We start from the raw sequence: 23,095 nt of genomic DNA on the forward strand, positions 1-23,095 counted from the left end.
ATACATCTAATGTGAACCTTGACCAGCAAAATGTCATAAAAGAGTTAGAACCAGCGGAGAGCTACAAATACCTAGGGGTAATTGAAGGGGACAATATCAAGCACTCAGTGATGAGGGAAAGGATCAGAAGAGAATGTTATCGCAGGGTGAGAGCAATACTGAAGACAGAGCTGAACGCGAGAAACAGGATCGAAGCGATCAATGCTCTAGCCATACCAGTCGTGACTTACAGTTTCAACATCGTTAACTGGTCAATTACTGAAATATGTAATGTTGACAGAAAAATACGAAAACTGTTGACAATGCATAGAATGCACCACCCTAAGGCAGATATAGAACGTCTTTATCTGCCAAGAAAAGAGGGAGGTCGAGGACTACTACAGCTGGCATTATCAATGAAGGTAGCCACAATTGGCCTAGACACCTATATGAAAAACTCTGAGGACTGGATGCTAAAACTTGTCTTAAAATATGAAAGCAAGAAAGCATCTTACTCAGTAACAAAACAGGCAAAGGAATATCTAAGTGAATTCCAATTGCAACAAATTCAAGAATTAGACGAACTAGAAACACCTACAGAAAAAGCTAAGCGCTTGAAAACCCGTGCTAAAATTGCTGCCTTAGCTATTATGACTGAAAAATGGCATGGAAAACCTCTCAATGGCAAATACCCAAAGAGAGCGAATAATGCAGATATTGACAAAGCCCTTACCCACCAATGGTTAATGGCCTCTGGATTGAAATCAGAAACAGAGGGGTTTATCATAGCAGCCCAAGATCAATGCCTACCTACAAAGAACTACCAGGCCAACATATTAAAGAACGGCAGCTCCCCATTATGTCGTATATGCCAACAACAAAATGAGACCATCGATCATGTTGTCTCCATGTGCAGTCTGCTTGCGCCTACAGAGTATCTCAACAGGCATGATAGAGCTGCACAATATATTCACTGGGTAATATGCAAAAACCTGGACTTGCCCCATGATAAAAACTGGTGGGAACACAAACCACCCCCAGTACTTGAAAATGATCACATTGCACTCCTCTGGAACTTCACCATTCAAACTGACAGAAAGATAGACGCAAATAGGCCAGACATCATACTGAAAGACTTCAGACAAAAATCATGCCTCCTCATTGATATGACTGTCCCAATTGATATAAACGTATCTGTCAAGACCTACCAAAAACTGAGCAAATATAAAGATCTTGAAATAGAAATTAGCAAAATGTGGAATCTGAAGACGAAAACAATACCTATTGTCATAGGTGCCCTGGGAATGACAGCGAAACGGGCTGATTACTACCTAGCTCAGATACCAGGAAACCCCAAAATGGCTGAAGTCCAAAAGATAGTGCTCATGGGAACTGCCCATATCCTACGTAAAATACTGTCTATGTGATCTCAAATTTTAAAGCAAACATAATTTTCTTATGGTTTCTTAAACATTCACTTGAACAAAACTGTACAAATCCAAATATATGGTACCCTAGGCATAACACCTACATGAACTTCTAACTTGTTGTCTCTTGAGGTCTCTGGGTGAGACTTGGATCCAACTTGTACAAATGCAAAACAAAAGTCAAACATAAAATAATAATAATAATATCGAAAAATACCTTAGGAATGAGAACCCAGGTTCGAAATTTCCCCAAGACATCTGATGAAGGCTGGAGGGTTATCAGCCGAAACGTTGTGTTAACAACAAACAAGATGAGGACAAATATCCGTCAAATGTAAATAATGTAGATAATGAAGAAACTTTTATTTGAATAAAAAAAAAAGGCCGTTAATGACTCAACCTCGATATATTGCACGTCTTGCCATTGTAATATTATTCCAAGAATGAGAACTCTCTCAAATTATGAAAAAGTTGATAAGTACTTCATGAGAATCAAACCTCCAATCCAAATATTAACATCAAAGCCACAGCGGAGCTAATAGCTGTGAGAATGACCTTATGACTTGTCGTTGTGTAATACACACAGTTGAGCATCTGAGTGAAATAAGAGAATATGGAGAACGAAGTACACTGAGGAACATTTTAAAGATACAAAGGACCACATGATTTTGTCTGAGAAAATAAAACAGGAATTCGCCTACACTAAAAACTAATTATAAGATTTTCGAAATAATAAAAAAAATATGCTATCGTCGTTGATGATTCAACAGAACCGTTTGTGCATTTTAGTCCATGATTTTAAGCAATCAGAAAAATTTAATTTTTACTGAACTTCCAGGTTTACTTTCTGTGCAAAGTTTAACGGGTGAAAACTGTTTTCAGTTTGATTGACGAAGTTAAAATGTGTGGCTAGACTCTTATAAATTGCTCTGATTTTGCATCAAGTTGTGTATTGGACATACATGCGGTCTAAGTTAAAAGCATACGCCATTCTCTTCGTGTGTTTGTTATCGATTGACAATATATATTCAATAGGTTATATTGAAACTATAAGTAAATAATGAGTTTCTAAAGAACTCCTAAAAAGCCAGAATGAAATAAAGAGAAATACACAGAAATATCATAGGCCACAGAAGTCTATTTTACTTCACTCTTATTCTGTAGGCTACGAAAATAAAGACAGTAACACCATATGAAGAAGTACAAGAATTTTATCAGAAAAAATACAATGTTCTTTCTGGTTTTGGCTTTGGTTTTTTTTAGTCTTTTTTTTCTTTTTTTTTTTTTGTAAATATCAGTAAAATTATTTCTCAAATCATATCAGCATCGGTTTCATATGAAGTTCTTCCAGAAAGTCAGTGAAACGCTGTAATTTTTCCAAAGATATTTTAATTCAAAACGAAAACTGCATATAATGTATCACAAATTTCTTTGTATTACATTGTGAGGTTGTAAAATCATTTTATTATAATGTAATATATTATGATAATGTAAAAATCATTAAAGATGTGTCTGAAGGCAGAAGAGATTGTCTCGAATTACGTTATTAGTTTGGTAGGAATTACCTTTTGACTAGCATTTTCAACAATAAATTTTATACGTCTTATGCGTTGATGTATATACTGTGTGTGTGTGTGTGTGTGTGTGTGTGTGTGTGTGTGTGTGTGTGTGTGTGTGTGTGTGTGTGTGTGTGTGTGCGTGCGTGCGTGTATCTGAGCGTGTGTGTGTGAGGTTCAAAATGGTGGAAAGGAAAACAAAAACATAACGCAGAGACAGGTGAAAGAACAAAAAACAGGGTGTTGACGAAAGTGTCTTTGACGTTTCGAGCCTATGCTCTTCTGCAGAAAGAAAAGATGAGAGAAATCAGTGAGAGGGAGAGAGGGAGAAATGATGAACTCTGTGTGTATGTGTGTGTGTGTGTGTGTGCGCGTGCGCGCGCGTATGCGTGTGTGTGTGTGTGTGTGTGTGTGTATGTGAGGGTATGCGCGCGTTTGTATACATGTGTGTACACATCGATGGCAGTGTTTGTAGTAGTAGTAGTAGTAGTAGTAGTAGTAGTAGTAGTAGTAGTAGTAGTAGTAGCAGTAGTAAGTTTTTAGATTTGTGTTTCAATTCTAAGCGAATCTGCTAACTCTGTCAAATTAACCAAGAAAATATAACATATTCCACTTCCTGTCAGGCTTATTCTTACGAACACAAAGGCATACATACTGACACGCATTCACACACATACACACACACATTTAAGCGTGTTCGCGTGTGTGTGTGTGTGTGTGTGTGTGTGTGTGTGTGTGTCAGTGTATACATGTGTATAAGTCAGTGAATATATATATATATATATATATATGTAAATCCGTCCAAGGTTGGGGCTACGTGCCATTTGCCACCTACACAGTTCAGGCTCACAACGCATAAATTCACTGCAACACAATTTCTTTTCTTCAACAGGCCGTGTTCATTATCCGAAAACGAATCAAAGAAAAAGATCCCATCAACTTGGAACGAAACCTAGACAAATTTCTTCAAGGGATACCAGATAAGCCATCTATACCTGGATTTACCTCAGTCGACTACACTTCCTAGTTGAATGGGTCGGGATAACACGACAAAACTTGTCTTTAAAAGGGCTTAAGAGATCCTACTCAGGTAATGCTATTAAATCAGAACATGGCCTGGGCCAATCTTTGCCCGAAACATATCTGAGTTGTGTGTGTGTGTGTGTGTGTGTGTGTGTGTGTGTGTGTGTGTGTGTGTGTGTGTGTGTGTGTGTAGATCTGTGTGCGTGTGTGGGGATGGTGTTAACCAGGACTACGAACCTATTAGTGTTTAGTGTTCAATCACTTTTCTGTCTGGGATGGGTGTACTAAAACAGTCAGTTGATAGAAATGACAAATAACATTTTTATGTACGACATATGTGTACGTGTGTATGTGTGAGTGTATGTGTGTATGAAAGAGAGAGAGAGAGAAGAATAAAGTGAGAGAGAGAAAAAAGAGAGAGAGAGAGCTTGTGTGTGTATGTATACGCGAATGTATTAACGCGAATTTCTTTTATTTATATATAAATACATTTCAACTTTCCGTTCGCGGTTCAACTGTAATAGCGGCGTCTCCACTTCCTGTATCATTCGCTGATTCAAAAGCTTTATTAACACACCCATTATCTGACGTTGATAATTCTGTTGATTTATTCATGTCTGCCTCATTATTAGCAGAAGAGGGCGTCTTTTTGTCGATCTCAGACAGTGAGTCAAAATCCGTTTGGCAAGTCTTGGAGCAGAATTGTGTCGTATCGTTCACCGATTCCACGTCATCTGGCACTTGTTTGGCGTTATCGTAAATATTCTCGTCTGAGCTGTGCGCCTTAGGAGCAACTTTTTTGATGTTGTGTTTCCTTTTTCGTTTCCTGAAATATTGAATATATTATAAATATTATAAATATATTATAAATGGTAGAATAATGTGATTATTTTAAAGCGGATTTAGGAACAGCAGCTGAGTACATTTACCGTTGGTGTAAATAATGATTTTAAGGATCAAGTTGTCTGGGACTTCACAATCTATATATGCATACAAGACACTAATTGTCCTCCGTACATTGTTTCTCATGAGCGCGGACACGGCTGACAAGACCAACACGGGACAGCCAGATCTTGTGACCCCGAGAGCACTGAAAGGGATCCCGAACGACTTCTGCAAGGGGTTGATGCCGATGTCTCCTTCTTTCTTTATGCAATCTCCTGCGTTCGATTTCAAAGCGTTCTACGCCAGTGTAACACACGGACATTCATGCCTTCTGATTTACAGCCAGGGGCTCCGACCCATTGGGAAGGACGCCGCATAAAATGAGAGACTGCTTGAGAGAATCATGAAAACGAAACTTTGGACGTCCATGGGGCCTACTTTTCAGTCTCGATCTCCTTGAAGGGGACCCTCTTTGGGAGCCAGTTGCCCGGCATCCGAATCACATGGTAAACCCAATGAAGACGGCAAAGGATGCAGGCCTCAACGCTGGATATACACACATACATACACAGACACGCGCATACACATACATATACACATACATCAATACATACATATAAATACATACACACATATATATTCATACATGCATACATATATACATGCATACAAACGTACATACATACATACATACATACATACATACATACATACAAGTTCAGGTTTATACCTGTAATTATTGGGGCCCTGGGATATGTAACACGCTGCCTAAATACCAATCTTGAGAAATTAAGCTTCTCAAAACCAGAAAGGAGAAAGCTAATTCGAAGACTACAGATCCAATCCATCACTGGAACTGTAAAAATCTGTAAAACTTTCCAGAAGTTTATCATTTAAATATATATGAGCATGTCTAGATATGCAACTATATGCATGAGAATACATCCATAAAACAAAACATACAAATGTGCTCATATACATACATACATACATACATACATACATACATACATACATACATACATACATACATACACACAAGACTTTTCTCAAGTTCCTAATGTGAATTTGTCTGTGTTAACTAAATCTCAAAGATGGAGCCTTGTATCTTTGCCGGAAACCGGATCCCTCTTCAGTGGAACATTTATAATAATCAAAAAATAGAAGAGACATGCATACATACAAAAATACCCAGCTGTTGATGTTGAAATTCCAACGAAGGAGCCTTGGATCTAGGTTAGAAACCAGCTCTTTCTCTATTGGCAAGAAATTTTAAAATAAGACTAAACAATGACATGCACACCCACATAAGACAGACAGACAGACTGATAGAGAGACAGATACACGTAAATATTAATAAAAAAGCTACTTACCATCGATAAACGATAAGTATGATGATCATTACAGCAATGAGAAGCAGCACTAGTATGGGAACAAGGATTTTGACGACTGAAAAGCAAAAGTAGAAGAGATCGAAAGAGAGTTGACCAGAAGAAAAACTAACGTTTTGGCATTATTTCTCTCTCATACTAGCACATACACACACACACTCACACACACATGAATCTGCTAACTGAATATCTAAAACAGAGACGTCATCTTCATGAAAAACAACAGTCATGTTAGTGTTAATTAAATGCGGGGAGCATTTAAAAGCTAATGATGAGGTCATGCCACAATAATATTGAAGCATGTTCGAAATTATCTTCTCCTTATTCATTCGCCAACAGTCCGCAAAAGTATACCTCCATTGTAACATATATATATATATATATATATATATATATATATATATATATATATACACATATATACTTCGCAATTTAGTCAACGTAATTGCTGTCGTATAAGACATAAAACCGATCGCATAAGACGCACCCCTATTTTACAAGTATACATTGTGGGGAAAATGAATTTAATGTGATTCATCATACACTAATTGAAAGAAATGAAGGTGTCTGGCTTAGTGGTTAGAGCATTCGATTCACGATAGTAAGGTCGTGAGTTCAATTCTCGGCGACGCGTTGTGTCCTTGAAAAGACACTTTATTTTACGTTGCTCCCGTCCACTCAGCTGGCAAAAATGAGTTGTACCTGTATTTCAAAGGGGCCAGCCTTGTCACACTCTGTGTCACGTTGAATCTCCCCGAGAACTACCTTACGGGTACACGTATCTGTGGAGTGCTCAGCCACTTGTACGTTAATTTCACGAGCAAGCTGTTCCGTTGATCGGATCAGCTGGGACCCTCGTCGTTGTAACCGACGGAGTGCTCCTATTATTTAAGATATTTTAAAGTGATTTTGTATTATTCTGTGTATGTAATACGACAATATTGTGGCAGTATATTGAAAAAAAAAAGAATGAAATCATAAATTTATCATAAATAAACTACTTTATCGGAGTGTCATATTTCGATTAACGGTATAATTGTTAATGTTTTGGTCAAGACAATTGTCACTGTTGTGTCGACGCTCCCAGGCGAAGAAGTAGGACTCCCAAGACATAAATAGAGGTAGTCTGGCCGAAGTAGGAGTGTTAAGTAGCAATTGAGTAGCAGTCTAGTAGCAGTTGTGTAGCGGTTGAGTAGAGATCATCCGAAGGTGCTAGATAGCAGTAGCTTGAGACATAACAGTCACATAGGATGTAAAACTTGTATTTCTAACTATAGTTATATATTTATCCGCGATCAGCCTCCAGGGGGACGCACCACAGCTATAGTTTCGGAAATCATCCACTCATTGCAAATAGCCTAGAGGCGGATAAAATTGAACATACCATTAATCTTTCTTGGAGTATTTTTTCCTTTAGAGAATAAATAAATAAATGTGTCTTAAAGGTAACACAGTCGTGAAATAATGTAAATCATGTGTCAGGCGTGGGTTATGTAAGCTGGAGGGGAGGACGTGCAATGAGATGATGTCACCTTCCAACATAATGCTGACGAATTGAAACCAATTTTAGTTTATACTAACATTTTGTCAATATATGAAGGCACAGGCGTGACCGTGCAGTAAGAAGCTTCCTTCCCAACCACATGGTTCCGGGTTCAGTCCCACTGCGTGGCACCTTGGCCAATTGTCTTCTGCTATAGCCTTGGGCCAACCAAAGCCTTGTGAGCCTAAAAGAAGCCCATCGTATACGTACGTGCGCGGTGTGGTGTGTTTGTGCCCCCGTAAGCCCGATAGAATAAGCACCAGGTTTTTTAAAATAAATACTGGGGTCGATTCATTTTGCTAAGAATTCTTCGAATCTGTGCCCCAGCATGGTCGCAGTCTTTTTACAGTAAATTATTTCTAATAACAATTATTGTGTCTAACGGATTTATGTCCACTCGGCTCCCTAACCTAAGACACTCGGTCTCCCATTCGAAATAGGGATATAATATACTAGACGCAAGGTAAGTCACCTTTAAAACAATTTTACAAATGGCGTCTAAATACGCCGGTAAATGCGATAATTTAGATTCTCTATGATGGATTGTAAAAGTTGTAAAAATGTTATAAATATGAGGAGATGTGGTTGTGTGATTAAGAAGACAATCAATATCAGACAATGTAGTGGGGGGGGGGCGTAAAATAGACTCAAAAAAAGAAACATTAAACGTTGAACAGAGGGTCCCAACACAACCGCAGTTCAATGACTGAAACTAAGAACAGAATGAAAGAATAAAAGAATAAAAGAACAGCAGAATCAAAATTCCCTTGTTGTTAATTACTTGTATTGATATACTTTTTATTATAGTTAATCGATGTATTGAATTCTGTTCGAGTAGAGTGTAAGACAGTTAATGGAATAACGAAATAGTCCTAATCTCTTCCCCCTCTCTTTCTCTCTCTCTCTCTCTCTCTCTCTCTCTCTTTCTATCTATCTATCTATCTATCTATCTATCTTTCTTTCTTTCTCAATCTCCTTCTTTCTCTGTCTCTCTCTATCTCTCTCTCTCTGTCTCTGTCTCTGTCCCTCTCTCTGCTTCTCTCTCCCTTCCTCCCTCTCTCCCCTCCCTCTCTCTTCCTCTCTCTCCCTCCCTCCCTCTCTCCCTCTAGATAGATAGATAGATATGGACGCAAGTAGGGTTAAGTAGTTAGGAAGTTCGTTTTATATATATATATATATATATATATATATATATATATATATATATATATATATATATATATATATGTATATATATATACACACATATGTGTCTCCCTCCCTCTCTCTCTCTCACTCTCCCTCTTCCTCTCTCTCTCCGATATCTGATCTGACCAAAATATATTTTGCTCTCTGATGAACTTATCTAAAACAATTTCAAGTGAAACACCGGCCCCTACGCTTAAAGTATTCATTCACAGTAAACAAAGTAAAAATAAGTGGATCTACGTCGATTTCGACGATGACTATTCAGAGTGGATTTGGTAGACAGAAACTGAAAGACGCCCATCGTATATATATACATATGTGTGTGTGTGTGTGTGTGTGTGTATTTGTTATTTGTGTCTGGGTTTGTCCCCTCCATCATCGCTTGACAACCGATGCTGGTGTGTTTACGTCCCCGTAACTTAGCGGTTCAGCAAAAAGTAACCGATTGAATAAGTACTAGGTTTACAAAGAATAAACACACACACACACATACGTACATACATTAATCTGACTACAGCATGGCCACAGTCAGATGACTGAAACAAGTAAAAGAATAAGTGAATATGTATGTGTATATATGTATATATATATATATATATATATATACATACATATATATTTTATATATATATATATATATATATATATATATATATATATATATATATATATATATATATATATATATATATATTATTTTGTTTAAAAGAGTTCCAACACTGTCTGTTTTTTATGTTTTATTTATATTCCTGCAGAACCAATGTGGGGTATAGAATATGGAATATACAATATATAATATAATATACAATATATAATATGAAATAAAATAAAATAAAAATGGATGGCACCATGAAAGAAAGTATTGAATGTAGATGAAATATTGAGTGTTCAATATAAAGGATCAAATATATAAATATAAGTATATAAAGGCCTTTATATACTTATATTTATATATTTGATCCTTTATATTGAACACTCAATATTTCATCTACATTCAATACTTTCTTTCATGGTGCCATCCATTTTTATTTTATTTTATTTTATATTATATATTGTATATTCCATATTCTATACCCCACATTGGTTCTGCAGGAATATAAATAAAACATAAAAAACAGACAGTGTTGGAACTCTTTTAAACAAAATAATATATTCCTCTATACACAATCATACAAAAAAACCACCTTTTTTGTATTTATTTTTACTCGCATATATATATATATATATATATATATATATATATATAACGCATCTGTCGTTCTCATGAGTCACTGCTGCTATGTTTATCGTCAAAACGAAAGTATCAGATCGATCTCCACAAACACAATAAATAGGTAATTTAATTAATTAGTTGGTTAATTCTACTTACAATCTATGTTAAATAACATGGCGAAGTTTGATAGATTCTTCGATGTCTGTATCAATTGGTAACGTGAGCGTTCGATCTTGGAATACAATTCTGCTCGCTTGAAAGGGGAACAGGAAACCTTAATCGTTGTTTCGATCGATGAATTAACTGCACAAATTTGTTTGAAAGGAAATATGTCAAGAATTTAATATGAAATTATGACATGTAAAATACATTTTTATTGGGGAAAATATGACATAACATACAGAACAAAACAAAATTAAACATATCAACTCAAAAATCACCATCAAATATGTTTGTGTGTGTTTAATAAAAGTGTAATTTAGTCTGAGGGTGAAAAGTAAAAGTGGTAACAAAGCTATTGATTTTTCTCCCTTTGGCCAGAAAAAAAAAATCGATTTGATACTTGTAGTTTTATTACTTTTATCCTAAAACATTATTTTTGCGGAACTTGCCCTTCCTTTTATGTTCTTTGCTTTTTTTTCTTGACGAACGACCGCAGACCGAAACGTTGAACTGTCTTCTATTTCTTGCTTACAGTTTAAAATTAGATACGTCGTATTTTCGATTCATTCTGTTTAGGATATCATTACCAAACGCTGGCACAGACATACCTCCCGATTTATTTGTAGTTTCAACGTTTATTAACAACTCACCAGTAACTGTTATTTATAGTGTACAGAAATTCGTACAGAAATTAATTATCTACCAAATACGCATTCCGTTAATTAACTAATGGCAATGAGAATTTATAAATTAATATATGTACGTATGTATGGGTGTATTTTTATTTGATTACTGTTGTCCAATCGTGACCGAGGAAGACCATCACTGACCATTGTCCATGCGTAAGGTTATTGCACCAGCAGTCGGCTTTACCCAAGTTCGGGTCCGCAGCTTCCCTGCTCGCCGCAGCGCCCTCCTACTTGAGGTCCAATATGATTTGCAGACCCAAGAATGTGGGATCACCATCATCTCAAGCACAAGAAAAAAGATCCATTCCCTGCATTTCTGGTCTTATATCAGAGTGACCTTCTAGAGATATTACTTTAATAAAAGCTAAGAGATCCCTCATTCCCACTAGTCTTCCAGCACGCCGAACACCAACCCGGAAATTCTGCAACACTGTGCATGTATATGCATATGTGTGTATATATATATATATATATATATATATATATATATATATATATATATATATATATATATATATATATATATATATATATATATATATACATATACATACACATATCTACATCTATATCTATCTATAAGCCCGTGTATTTATATGCGCATATGTATATATACATACATATACATGTCTACATGCATATATCTACATCCATATCAATCTCCACACCTATATCTATATCTGTGTGTGCGTGCGTCTGTGTGTGTGTGTGTGTGTGTGTGTGTGTGTGTGTGTGTGTGCGTCTGTGTGTGTGTGTGTATAAATTCATACATTTATCTCTTTTTTCTATATTTTTCCTCTTTTAGCTTAAACCTTCCACCAAATACAAAACGTTGCTCATTACAAAGTAATTTTGTAATACACTTGCACCACCCACACATCATTCCCACCTTCCATATTTTTCTCTCATTTGCTTCACCAGCATCATCTTTTTGTTTTCACGCTTGCATCCGCTCTCATCTCTTCACATTCACGATTTCATAGCAATTGTGTACTTAACCTTTAAACCCACACACACACACTCATGCTTCAACATTCCACACACGTGCACTAACCTACGTCTCTATACTTCTACACTTGCACACATCTACACACATACACATCACACTAAAATACACACACCGTTTCCCCTTATACCCGACTCCAGACACAGGTACACCCCTCGAACATGCATTTATACACCTACCCTTCCTTCCTTTCTTAACTCTTCCCCACCTATCAGCATTATCTCCTGGTTTCTAACTTTTCATCCGTTTCTTTTCTTACTAACCATTTCTCTTTCTCTCTCCTCTACGCTTTTCGCTTATGATGAAGGATTAATGTCCGAAACGTTATAACTTTCTTTAAACATAAACAATATGAGAGGTCACTCTATGGATCCCTTGTATGCTAAAAATAGATGTCAAACCGTCTTACCACTAAATCTGTGTTCGCAACTTACTGACACACGCGATGTTTACGAGCTAGACAAATGAAAAGAAATAAACATAGCACTTAATTAAATGCTATGTTTATTTCTTTTCATTTCTTTTCATTTGTCTAGCTCGTAAACATCGCGTGTGTTAGTAAGTTGAGAACACAGATTTAGTGGTAAGATGGTTTGACGTCTATTTTTAGCATACAAGGGATCCATATAGTGACCTCTCATATTGTTTATGTTTAAAGAAAGTTATAACGTTTCGGACATTTTTAAGCATGCTGACCACTAGTTGAAATTGATATTATTTAATAATATTAATTTCTACTCTTGTTATAACTTTCTTTGTTCCCATTAAAGCGTTACACTCAATACCTTATTTATTGAACTTTGTTCTTCTTGTGTCGGCCTTTTTTTATTGTTCATCATATTTATACTAATTATCTATGTGTATATGCGTGTGTGTATACATAGATAACGATCTTGTCAAAACGTTAAACTAAACCAGAGCATATATATAAGTGTTTAATCTGACTACTTACCTACAAAGTAGAAAGCAAATTCTCTTTGGGGTAAATACCATAAACTGATGCCAGGTTTTGTGCCGTCCGCTACATAGATTGTATCGAGACCCTTCAAATTCATTTCATACGTAATATTTTTCATTGGGTAATTTGTCGTATCGGATTCATCAAAAACAAACAAGGATTGTGGGTAATTAATTTCTGCATTAAGAGCTTTCAATTCGATCCGGTGGTTTACAAGACCTGTTGTCTGGATATTGCACCTGCATGCCCCCTTCTTCAGGTAAGGGTATCCGGGAGATTTTAGATAAATTGGTTTACCCTGGCGAGATATAATTTCTGGACCAGTCGGAGAACATACTTCCATGATGTCGTTTTCTGCGGAAAGAAAGAAAGATACATCAAGTTCAGAACGATGCTTTTGTTTTCACTTAAAGGGTCGCCATTTATTTTAATGGTTTGATATGAGAAAGGGAAAGAAAACATTGTGTCCATAGCTTCAGCAAGTTCTTCTCTACCGATAGTTAAGTCGAGCTGCTTACGTCCATCTGTACATTGCTGCAGGAAAACATAGATAAGTTCCTTCCCGAGTCATATAGACTCATAGGGCCGTTTTCCTGGTTTCAGTGCTGTATATATTCACCCCTGGACGGGACGCCAGTCCATCGCAGTGTTACTCATTTTTGCCAGCTGAGTGGACTGGAGCAACGAGAAATGAAGTGTTTTGCTCAAGAGCATAACGCATTGCATGGTCCAGGAATCGAAACTGCAATCTTACGATCATACGTTCAACGCCCTAACCATTAAGCACACGTCTCCACAAAGAAAAAAATATAGGAAGGAATTCCAGAGAGAGAAAACTCAGCAGGGGTTGGGTTGAGAATGGGGTTAGAAGAGAATGGACACAATATGGGCGACGAGAGGCGTGAGTCAAGGGCAACAAAAAGTGTGAGTCAAGTGAATCAAAAAGAACTGAATGGAACTGGTTCGAGATCAGTAAGGTCTTTATGCTTCTCTCTCTCTCTCTCTCTCTCTCTCTCTCTCTCTCTCTCTCTATCTATCTATCTATCTCTCTCGCTCTCTCTCTCCCTCTCTCTTTCTCTCTCTCTCTCTCTCTGACACCCTATCCCCCCTTCTCGCATATATGTGTATGTGCGTGCGTGTGTGTTTTTGTCTCCCCAACATCGCTTGACAACCGATGCAGGTGTATTTACGTCCCCGTAACTTAGCGGTTCGGCAAAAGAGACCGATAGAATAAGTACTAGGTTAACAAAGAATAAGTCCTGCGGTCGATTTGCTCGACTAAAGGCGGTGCTCCAGCTTGGCCGCGGTCAAATGACTGAAACAAATAAAAGAATAATAGAATAAAAGAATAAAATAGAAGCCGAAATCCTACATACTTTTTGCGCACAGATATTCTGCAGTCATGTACTGTGTGGTCATGCCAAACCTTGAAGTGGGACATTTATCAATATTTAAGGCCCAGTCTACAATAAACCAGCATTGGGATTTTCCGTGACATTTTCGGAATTTCTCGTCCGTCGCAGTTAAGGGTTGACCATAATCAAAGTAACAATCATTCTCGGAATCCCATTGACAACAGAAGTTTGTGTCCGATTTCGATTCCGTGCAGTTCGTTTGGAGCTGTTTACTTCCAAGTTTCAAAGAATTCAGGACGACTTCTTCGTTGTGGTTTTGGCATTCTATTTCTAGGAGATGCGTGTTGATGCCGTAACATTGGGTGACGTTCAAGAATGGATTCCCTGTGAAAAGGAAAAATTGATAGAAAACATTACAGAAAATCACGTTTAGTTTTTCGTGAACGTTAATATAAAGGTGACGAAATTTCTTGTTAATTATTCTCAGCATTTGTTATCTACGTAAATATACAGACATGTGTCAATATTGATCTTGATTACGGACAGAGGTAGGATCGATAAGGGTTAACACCTCTCATTAATAATAATAAGAAGAAGAAGAAGAAGAGACGAACAAGGACAGACAAAGGGATTAAGTCGATCACATCGATCCCAGTGCGCAACTGGTACTTAATTTATCGATCCCGAAAGGATGAAAGGCAAAGTTGACCTCGGTGGAATTTGAACTCAGAACATAAAGACAGACGAAATACCGCTAAGCATTTCGTCCGGCGTGCTAACGTTTCTGCCAGCTCGCCGCTTTTCATCTCTCCAGAATTGATATAATAAAGTACCAGTCAAGTACGTGGGTCGGAATGTTCTCTATCCTTGAAATTTCTAGTCTTTTGCCTAAATGAGAAACCATTGCTGTTGTGACTAATATTTTACATTTTTTAGTTCAAATCTCGCTGAGGTTGACATTATCTTTTATCCTTTCAGGGTCGATAAAATAAGGTTAAATCTAATATAAGGTTAAGGTTAAATTGTTAGTAATTGAGTTAATGACCAGACAAGGAAATATATATTGAACGAGTTTTGCGTATAAAGGTGTAAACAAAGATTAGGGTGGATTAAGGGATTCTTATTGTGTGTACTCGTAATGTTTTAGATGAGGGTATATAATTAAAAATGGATTAAGCAGCTGTTTCTCGATATTTGTTTATTTAATCAGTTATTTATTTTGGCTAACGTAGTAGTTCTTTTATTTATTTATTTTTATTCTTTTTATTTGTTTCAGTCATTTGACTGCGGCCATTCTGGAGCACCGCCTTTAGTCGAACAAAAAGACAACCCTAGGACTTACTCTTTGTAGGAAACATAGAACTTATTCTATCGGTCTCTTTTGCCGAACCGCTAGGTTAAGGCGACGTAAACACACCAGCGTCGGTTGGCAAGCGATGTTGATGGGGAGGGGACAAACACAAACGACTGGCTTCTTTCAGTTTCCGTCTACCAAATCCACTCATTTTTCTTTCCTTCCCTGAGCGTCTGCTGATACGTTACATGTAACACGTCCTCACGTTGTTGCTTTTTTGTGTTTGTTCTTAGTTTTTGAGGGGATTTACTACATAAATATACGTGTGTGTATATATATATATATATATATATATATATATATATATACATACATACACGACAGGTTTCTTTCAGTTTCCGTCTACCAAATCGACTCACAAGTCTTTGGTCAGCCCTAGGGTATTGTAGTGGACAAATGGCCAAGGTTCCACTCAATCGGATAGCTAGCTAGCTAGTTAGCTAGCTAGTTAGCTAGCTAACTAAGATAGATAGGTAGATAGATAGATAGATAGATAGACATTAATTTGTACACATTTATACACGCATACACACACATATACACAATGAGACGAAGAGAGACAGACAGACAGACAGACAGACAGACAAAGAGAACGCAAAAACTAATAAGTGGATCTGGGCTAAACAACAATAACAATAACCATATTGTTTAGGGAGAGGCGCTGCACCGTCAAGGTACGGAGCAACCAACCCAGTTGGCACTCATCTCCCAGCACCATCAAATGCTAAAGCAAAGAGTGCGATGTACGATTCAGGCTGAATAACAGACAAGAAGGCGATCCTGGGTGAATAAATGTATATCTGAGAGACAGTCTTTGAGACGAATCAATTAAAAGTAATGTCTCGATTCCTAGGGCTCCTAGGATTGGTTACCACGTTTTCCGTGGAGCAATTGGACACGAGTTTGTCGAAGTGTTGTCCATATTTACAGTTGAGTGGACTGGAGTAACTTGAAATGAAATGTTTTGCTCAAGAACACAATGCATCGCCTGCTCCAGGGAACGAAACCTCAATCTTGCGATTGTGAACGGAATAGCTTAACCACATGGCTACGAGGCGATCGTGAGTGGAATCGCTTAACCATGATGCTACGAGGCCACGCGTCTTCACCGAATCAATTAAAACCATTTGAAATATCGATCTTGAAAATGGTTTTAGGATTATTCGCATGGAATTACGGATATCGATGAATGGTATAAGTGAATCTAAGAGAGCAATGCCTGATTCCTGTCAAGAGTCTTTGTTGTGCTGTGGTCTTAGGCACTCAAGACCATTCCCTGGCCATTACGATAAAAAGAAATTGCTTGTGGGGAATTACTGTAACTAATGATAGTGATGTGGGTTAACGGTCAGGAAAAACTGGCCATTCTAAACTTTGTGATGCCTGAGGTTACTTCGACTCAAAGCTTGGAAGTGAATAACGAAAGCATTTGAGTTTTTATAATTGTACAGCAACCATGAGGCCGTATTGATTTAGTTCTGAGTCTAGAACTTTTGAGATTAATTCGAGTGTTGCAGGATGTCTTTCTTGATGAGAGATTTTTTGGTTTGTGTAACGAACTGAGACTAGATCTATGGACATAAATGTCGCGAGCTGTTTCCTGGGGCATAAAATTAAGAGTTGATCTCTTAGCATAGTGGATACATGCCATGTTTACAGTGGAAGAAAAACTGTTTCCGACCTTAGTCGGGAAAAGAATTTGAAGAGTAAATATCACTTAGCAGTTTTGTGTGCGATTAAATAAAATAAATTTGAGCCGCTTTTGGTATTTTTTAAGAATTAGACGCTTGATTGGTTTAAAATGCTACAAAATAATGGAAAAAACTTCTCCATTGACAAAACAGTCATTTATATGGAACGGTTGGTGAAGGGTTACGTAAAAAGACGACGAGGGACACAAAAGCTAAGCTTCGTTTCGTTAAAATCTCTGCAGCCCGTCTGGTGGATGCTGTAGCGAATGTTGCTGGCCATTCTCCGCGGCAACACCATTGCGGTCCTGTCCTCAGGGTGCGGCTGAACACGCCATTTGTTTTGGGATCTGTTCCCTCCCCACATCTTCTGCTTCTTAATCTACTCCGTTTTTCTCTTACTTTGTTTCCTTAGAATTATATTGTGATTCAAATTTTAAATAAATAAAACTAACGTTTCTTATTTCTTTATTGCCCACAAGGGGCTAAACATAGAGGGGACAAACAAGGACAGACAAAGGGGCTAAGTCGATTACATCGAACCCAGTGTGTAACTGGTACTTAATTTATCGACCCCGAAAGGATGAAAGGCAAAGTCGACCTCGGCGGAATTTGAACTGAGAACGTAACAGCAGACGAAATACCGCTAAGCATTTCGCCCGGTGTGCTAACGTTTCTGCCAGCTCACCGCCTTCAGCACTTTTAATAATGCGTGATGGAAGAATTTGCAGTTACGAAGAAGGAAAACTCTTGCATGGCAAGAATAAGCAATGGAGATTTTCGTTTTTGATTATTTCATATTCCAGATTGACTGTAGCACAAACAAAATGAAACCAACATTGAATGAATCACATCCTATTGACGAACAAACCATGAAGGACAGCAGCAATTGTGTCGTGGAGAGACTATTGGCAGCACCAATTCTACTATCAGTAGTCTCTTAAGATTTGTTAACTTTTAATTCAAAACTGCCAACTCATTTTTGAAACCCAAAACACGAAGGAAATCCTCAAGTGGATGCTATACATAATAGTTTTAGATAAACGATACATAAAGACTCAAATATTTTTTCTTTCTTTTTTTATTCAGTGACTGTACACAGAGAAAGAAAGAAAGAAAATTTACTCCTGTAGTAAAACGAGATATAAAACAAGCTTTATTAAAGGATTAATATCACCAGATGTCACCTTAATGTTTTAAATAATGAAAACTTACGTCATTCAACCCTTTCTATGGACGTTTAACCAAGCATAATAATCCTCTTAAAGCAATCCCTCGTTGTTCCCTCAAGGGAGCAGCCATTTCATATTCTTTTGCGATAACGATCGTTGAATTTCGAAAAAATACTTTCACTTGGTTGTATTTATTTGGTGTGGGGAGGGGTATTTCCTGTTTGTAATGTCACTCATTCGCTGTCCATGTCGCCAATCAAAAACTACGACCTTAATCCCATCTTTCGTGTACATGATTAGACATTTTTTGCAACTGTAGCAAACGTTACTCACTCGACAACTACCACGTCGATTCGCGTCCCACATTGTCACCTGACCTAGCAACGAGAGAACTCATTGTGTTTGTAATCTTTAATCTCCTAAGTAATTCCATTTAACTTCTTTAAGATCATCCTGACCAGGAGTTTGGAGGGGGAGGGAACAAGCGGTCGTCGAAGACGTTCGTGAACAGATGTTATCAAAGAATGAACAGAAAAACTAGGGTCCGGCTGATTGTATGCATGCAGCGCAATACCGAGGGGATTGGAGACTCTTTGCAAGCCCTGCTCAGAGGAAGGGCACCTGCCTGATGACTAATATGCATGCATGCATACATACATACATACATACATACATACATATATACATACATACATACATACATACATACATACATACATACATACATACATATAAATATACATACATACATATAAATATACATTCATACATATATATATATATATATATATATATATATATATATATATATATATATATATATATATATATATATATATATACGGTGGGCTTCTTTCAGTTTCCGTCTACCAAATCCACTCACAAGGCTTTGGTTGGCCCGAGGCTATTGTAGAAGACACTTGCCCAAGGTGCCAAAGTGCAGTAGGACTGAACCCGGAACCAGGTGGTTGGTAAGCGAGCTATTTACTACACAGCCACTCCTGCACATTCATTTAAGAAATGTGGCTCTATAGGTACGTGAAACAATTAACGAAAGCGTGGCACAAGGCGCCAGGTCCTCCTCGCTTGCGAGTGACGACCAAGTCTGTTTAGCAAGTGATTTCAATGAGGCCGTGTGTTGCAACCAAAACGATTACAACATGGAAGAGTCTTCTTAGTCATTTAAAAACTCGCAAAAACTGTTAAATCCGCAACTGCAGAATAAGTTGGGACCTCAAGGAATAAATGGAGAGAAAATTTAGCAATTCTAAATAAACTAATTAAATTCGTGAGTTGATTATTTAAAATATTATGTTTTACTACATTAATTATAATATCCTAGCTATCGAGGAGGCGCATAACTTACTGGTTGGGGTATTGTATTCATGACCTAAAGATTGTGGTTTCGATTCCTGAACCGGCCGAAGCGTTGTGTTCTTGATCAAAGCATTCATTTCATGTTGTTCCAATCCATTCCTCTGACAAAAATAATAATCCTCTGGGATGGGGGATACATATAGGCCGGGAAAAGCGAAGTCTATATGACTCGGGAATGTCCCCGAATATCTTTCTATAGACATTTTGTAAGATTTGGTAGTTATAAGAGAAGGGAGTTGTCTTTTTTTAGTTCCCAAAATTCGTTAAGGATCATATTACATAATTAGGGTTCGCATTAATTTTATCATAAGGGGCCACAATTCTATCTTTGTAATCTTTGCTCACGAGTTATTTCTTTACTACCCACAAGGGGCTACACAGAGGGGACAAACAAGGACAGACAAACGGATTAAGTCGATTATATCGACCCCAGTGCGTAACTGGTAATTAATTCATCGACCCCGAAAGGATGAAAGGCAAAGTCGACCTCGGCGGAATTTGAACTCAGAACGTAACGGCAGACGAAATACCGCTAAGCATTTCGCCCGGCGTGCTAACGTTTCTGCCAGCTCGCCGCCTCCTTTGCTCACAAGTACGAAGTTTTCTAATCTGTGCAAACGCTTCACTGTGTCACGAACTTATACAGTTCAGTTACAAGATTATACAGGATATTATACAGGTAAGTCATAAAATTATGCAGGCGAGTTATGAAGATATAGAGATGTGTCAGGAAATTATACAGGTGTGCAGGCGTACAGATGTGCTGGCGTGCAGGTGAGCAGACGTGGCTGTGTGGTAAGATGTGGTGCTTCTTAACCACATGGTTCCAAGTTCAGTCCGACATCGTGGCACCTTGGACAAGTGTCTTCTGCTACAGCATCGGACCGAGTAGAAACTTGTGAGTGGATTTGGTAGACGGAAACTGAGAGAAGCTCGTCGTATACATACATAGATATATGTGTGTATTTCTGTCTGTATTTGTCCTCCACCTCCGCTTGACAACCGGTGTCGGTGTGTTTACGTCCCCGTAACTTAACTTTTCGGTAAAAGTCACCGATAGAATAAATACCAAGCTTTACAAAAAAGTAAGTACTGGCGGTGCTCCAGCATGGCCACAGTCTAATGAGTGAAACAAGTAAAAAATAAAAGGTGTGCCACTAGATTATACAGGTGCGTCACGGAATTATGCAGGTGAGTATTGAAATCATACAGGTGAGCAACAAAATGATACGGATCAAACACAAAATTATACAGACGAGTCACAAATTATACAGGTGAGCCATGAAATTAAACAAGAGTATCACTAATTTATACAGGTATGCTCCAACACTATATAGGTGTGTGACCAAATTATACAGGTGTGTAACGAAATTACAGAGGTGTGTGACGAAATTACACAGGTGTGAGGTGAGTCATTAATTTATGCAGGTGTGTATAAGTCATGAACTTATACAGGTGAGTCACAGGTGTGCTGTAAATGATGCATATGTATTCCGAAATTTTACAGGTGTTGTACTAAATTATACAGATGTGTCTCAAAATTATACAGATGAGTCAGGAAATTATACAGGAGAGTCTCATATGACCCCACTATGCTCCATGCGATTCTTAGCAGTTGTAGTCTATTCTTAGCTACAATAGTGGCAACATGGAATTCCTTCCATCTTCTTACTCCGTTAGAATACTTTAGAAAAATTAAATTAATGTGTCCTACTTGTTAAAATTCCATTTATTTATTTGTGCAGCTGAAGATAGCATTGCGTTTAAATTGATGTAATGATTGCATTGTTCGATTAAACGGAGTCGCTTGAAACGGTCGTACTACATTACTATTACTACTTGATATCCTGTTGCTTATTTTGATTTCATTCACCTTACTTCAATCTGTGCAAAGGATACCGGACTGATTTGGTGCTTCAACTTAAGTACTTAATTCAACTAAATCTTAATTATATATATATATATATATATATATATATATATATATATATATATATATAATAATAATAATAATAATAATAATAATAATAATAATAATAATAATAATAATAATAATAATAATAATAATAATAATATGACAACAAAAGAAAGAGACCTTGGTATTAGGTAAATAGAGAAATTTATATATGCATAGTTTATGACAATCAGTAAGTTGTCATGATAGGACTCAGAGTTTCAAATGCCGGAGCTAAAGCGTTTATTGCCGCTAATAACCGATGAGAATGCATCGTAACTCTTTGCTCCATTTTTTGAAACTCTGAGTCCTATCATGACAACTTACTGATTGTCCTAAACTATACATTCATACATACATATGTGTGTGTGTGTGTGTGTGTGTGTGTGTGTGTGTGTGTGTGTGTGTGTGTGTGTGTGTGTGTGTGTGTGTTCGTGTGTGTACGACGGGCTTCTTTCAGTTTCCGTCTATCAAATCTACTCACAAGGCTTTGGTCAGCTCGTGGCTATCGTAGAAGACACTTGCCCAAGGTTTCACAAAATAGGACTGAACTCAGAACCCTGTGCTTGGGAAGCAAGCTTCTTACCACACAACCACACCTGCGACAATAATCATACACATTCGCAGATTCAAATTACAAATTAATTTCACGACGAAAGAAAAGATACGAAAGTATTGCAATGAAAGTAAGACCTGTTGCTTAGAATATTAGAAGAATGTTGACCCTCTGCAGCCAAGGATTGACCACAGCCTCCAGCAGTTTCACATAGCCATCTGAATTTATCCTAAGACTCTGTCCAAAGATGTGGAGCAGCATGACGTCATCCTCTCTGGAGACACCCAAAAAGCATCGCAGTTTGGGGAGAACTTCAATCATTTGTATTAGAAAAATTAATTGAAAAATATTGATAAAAAATATTCATCTCTTGTAACCCTTTTGATATCAACCCACTTTATATTCCCCTTGGTTCTATGATGTAAAATGTCCAGTTTTAAAGTGATTTAAATTAAAACCTCCTATTAAAATTTCATTTTGTTTTGTTCCAAACACCAGCTAAACAATGACAGTAATTTTGCGCTAAATTCTTCAATGTTTTCAAAATGAACTAAAAGAAGGTTAGTGTACTTCAATGAAAATATATTAAGAATAGGCAACGACAATAGGTTCAATAAAC

At 37.3% G+C, this 23,095-nt stretch overlaps 1 protein-coding gene across 1 annotated transcript in view; it reads right to left on the reverse strand.

Annotated features, from left to right (window-relative positions):
* Nucleotides 1–2,599: 2,599 nt before the first annotated feature.
* LOC106873288 (uncharacterized) overlaps nt 2,600–23,095 on the reverse strand; it is a 23,752-nt gene continuing 3,256 nt past the window's right edge. Inside the window, exons 2-6 of the mRNA XM_089348205.1 lie at nt 14,397–14,759; nt 13,015–13,374; nt 10,362–10,508; nt 6,244–6,319; nt 2,600–4,811 (exon numbers count right to left, since the gene is read on the reverse strand). Of these exons, the coding sequence (XP_089204331.1) occupies nt 4,478–4,811; nt 6,244–6,319; nt 10,362–10,508; nt 13,015–13,374; nt 14,397–14,759 (1,280 nt within the window). The 3' untranslated portion in view covers nt 2,600–4,477. The remainder of the gene's footprint in view (nt 4,812–6,243; nt 6,320–10,361; nt 10,509–13,014; nt 13,375–14,396; nt 14,760–23,095) is intronic.

The sequence above is a fragment of the Octopus bimaculoides genome, chromosome 2, assembly GCF_046866305.1.
Source record: "Octopus bimaculoides isolate indiv1 chromosome 2, ASM4686630v1, whole genome shotgun sequence".
Taxonomy (NCBI): Eukaryota; Metazoa; Mollusca; class Cephalopoda; order Octopoda; family Octopodidae; genus Octopus; species Octopus bimaculoides.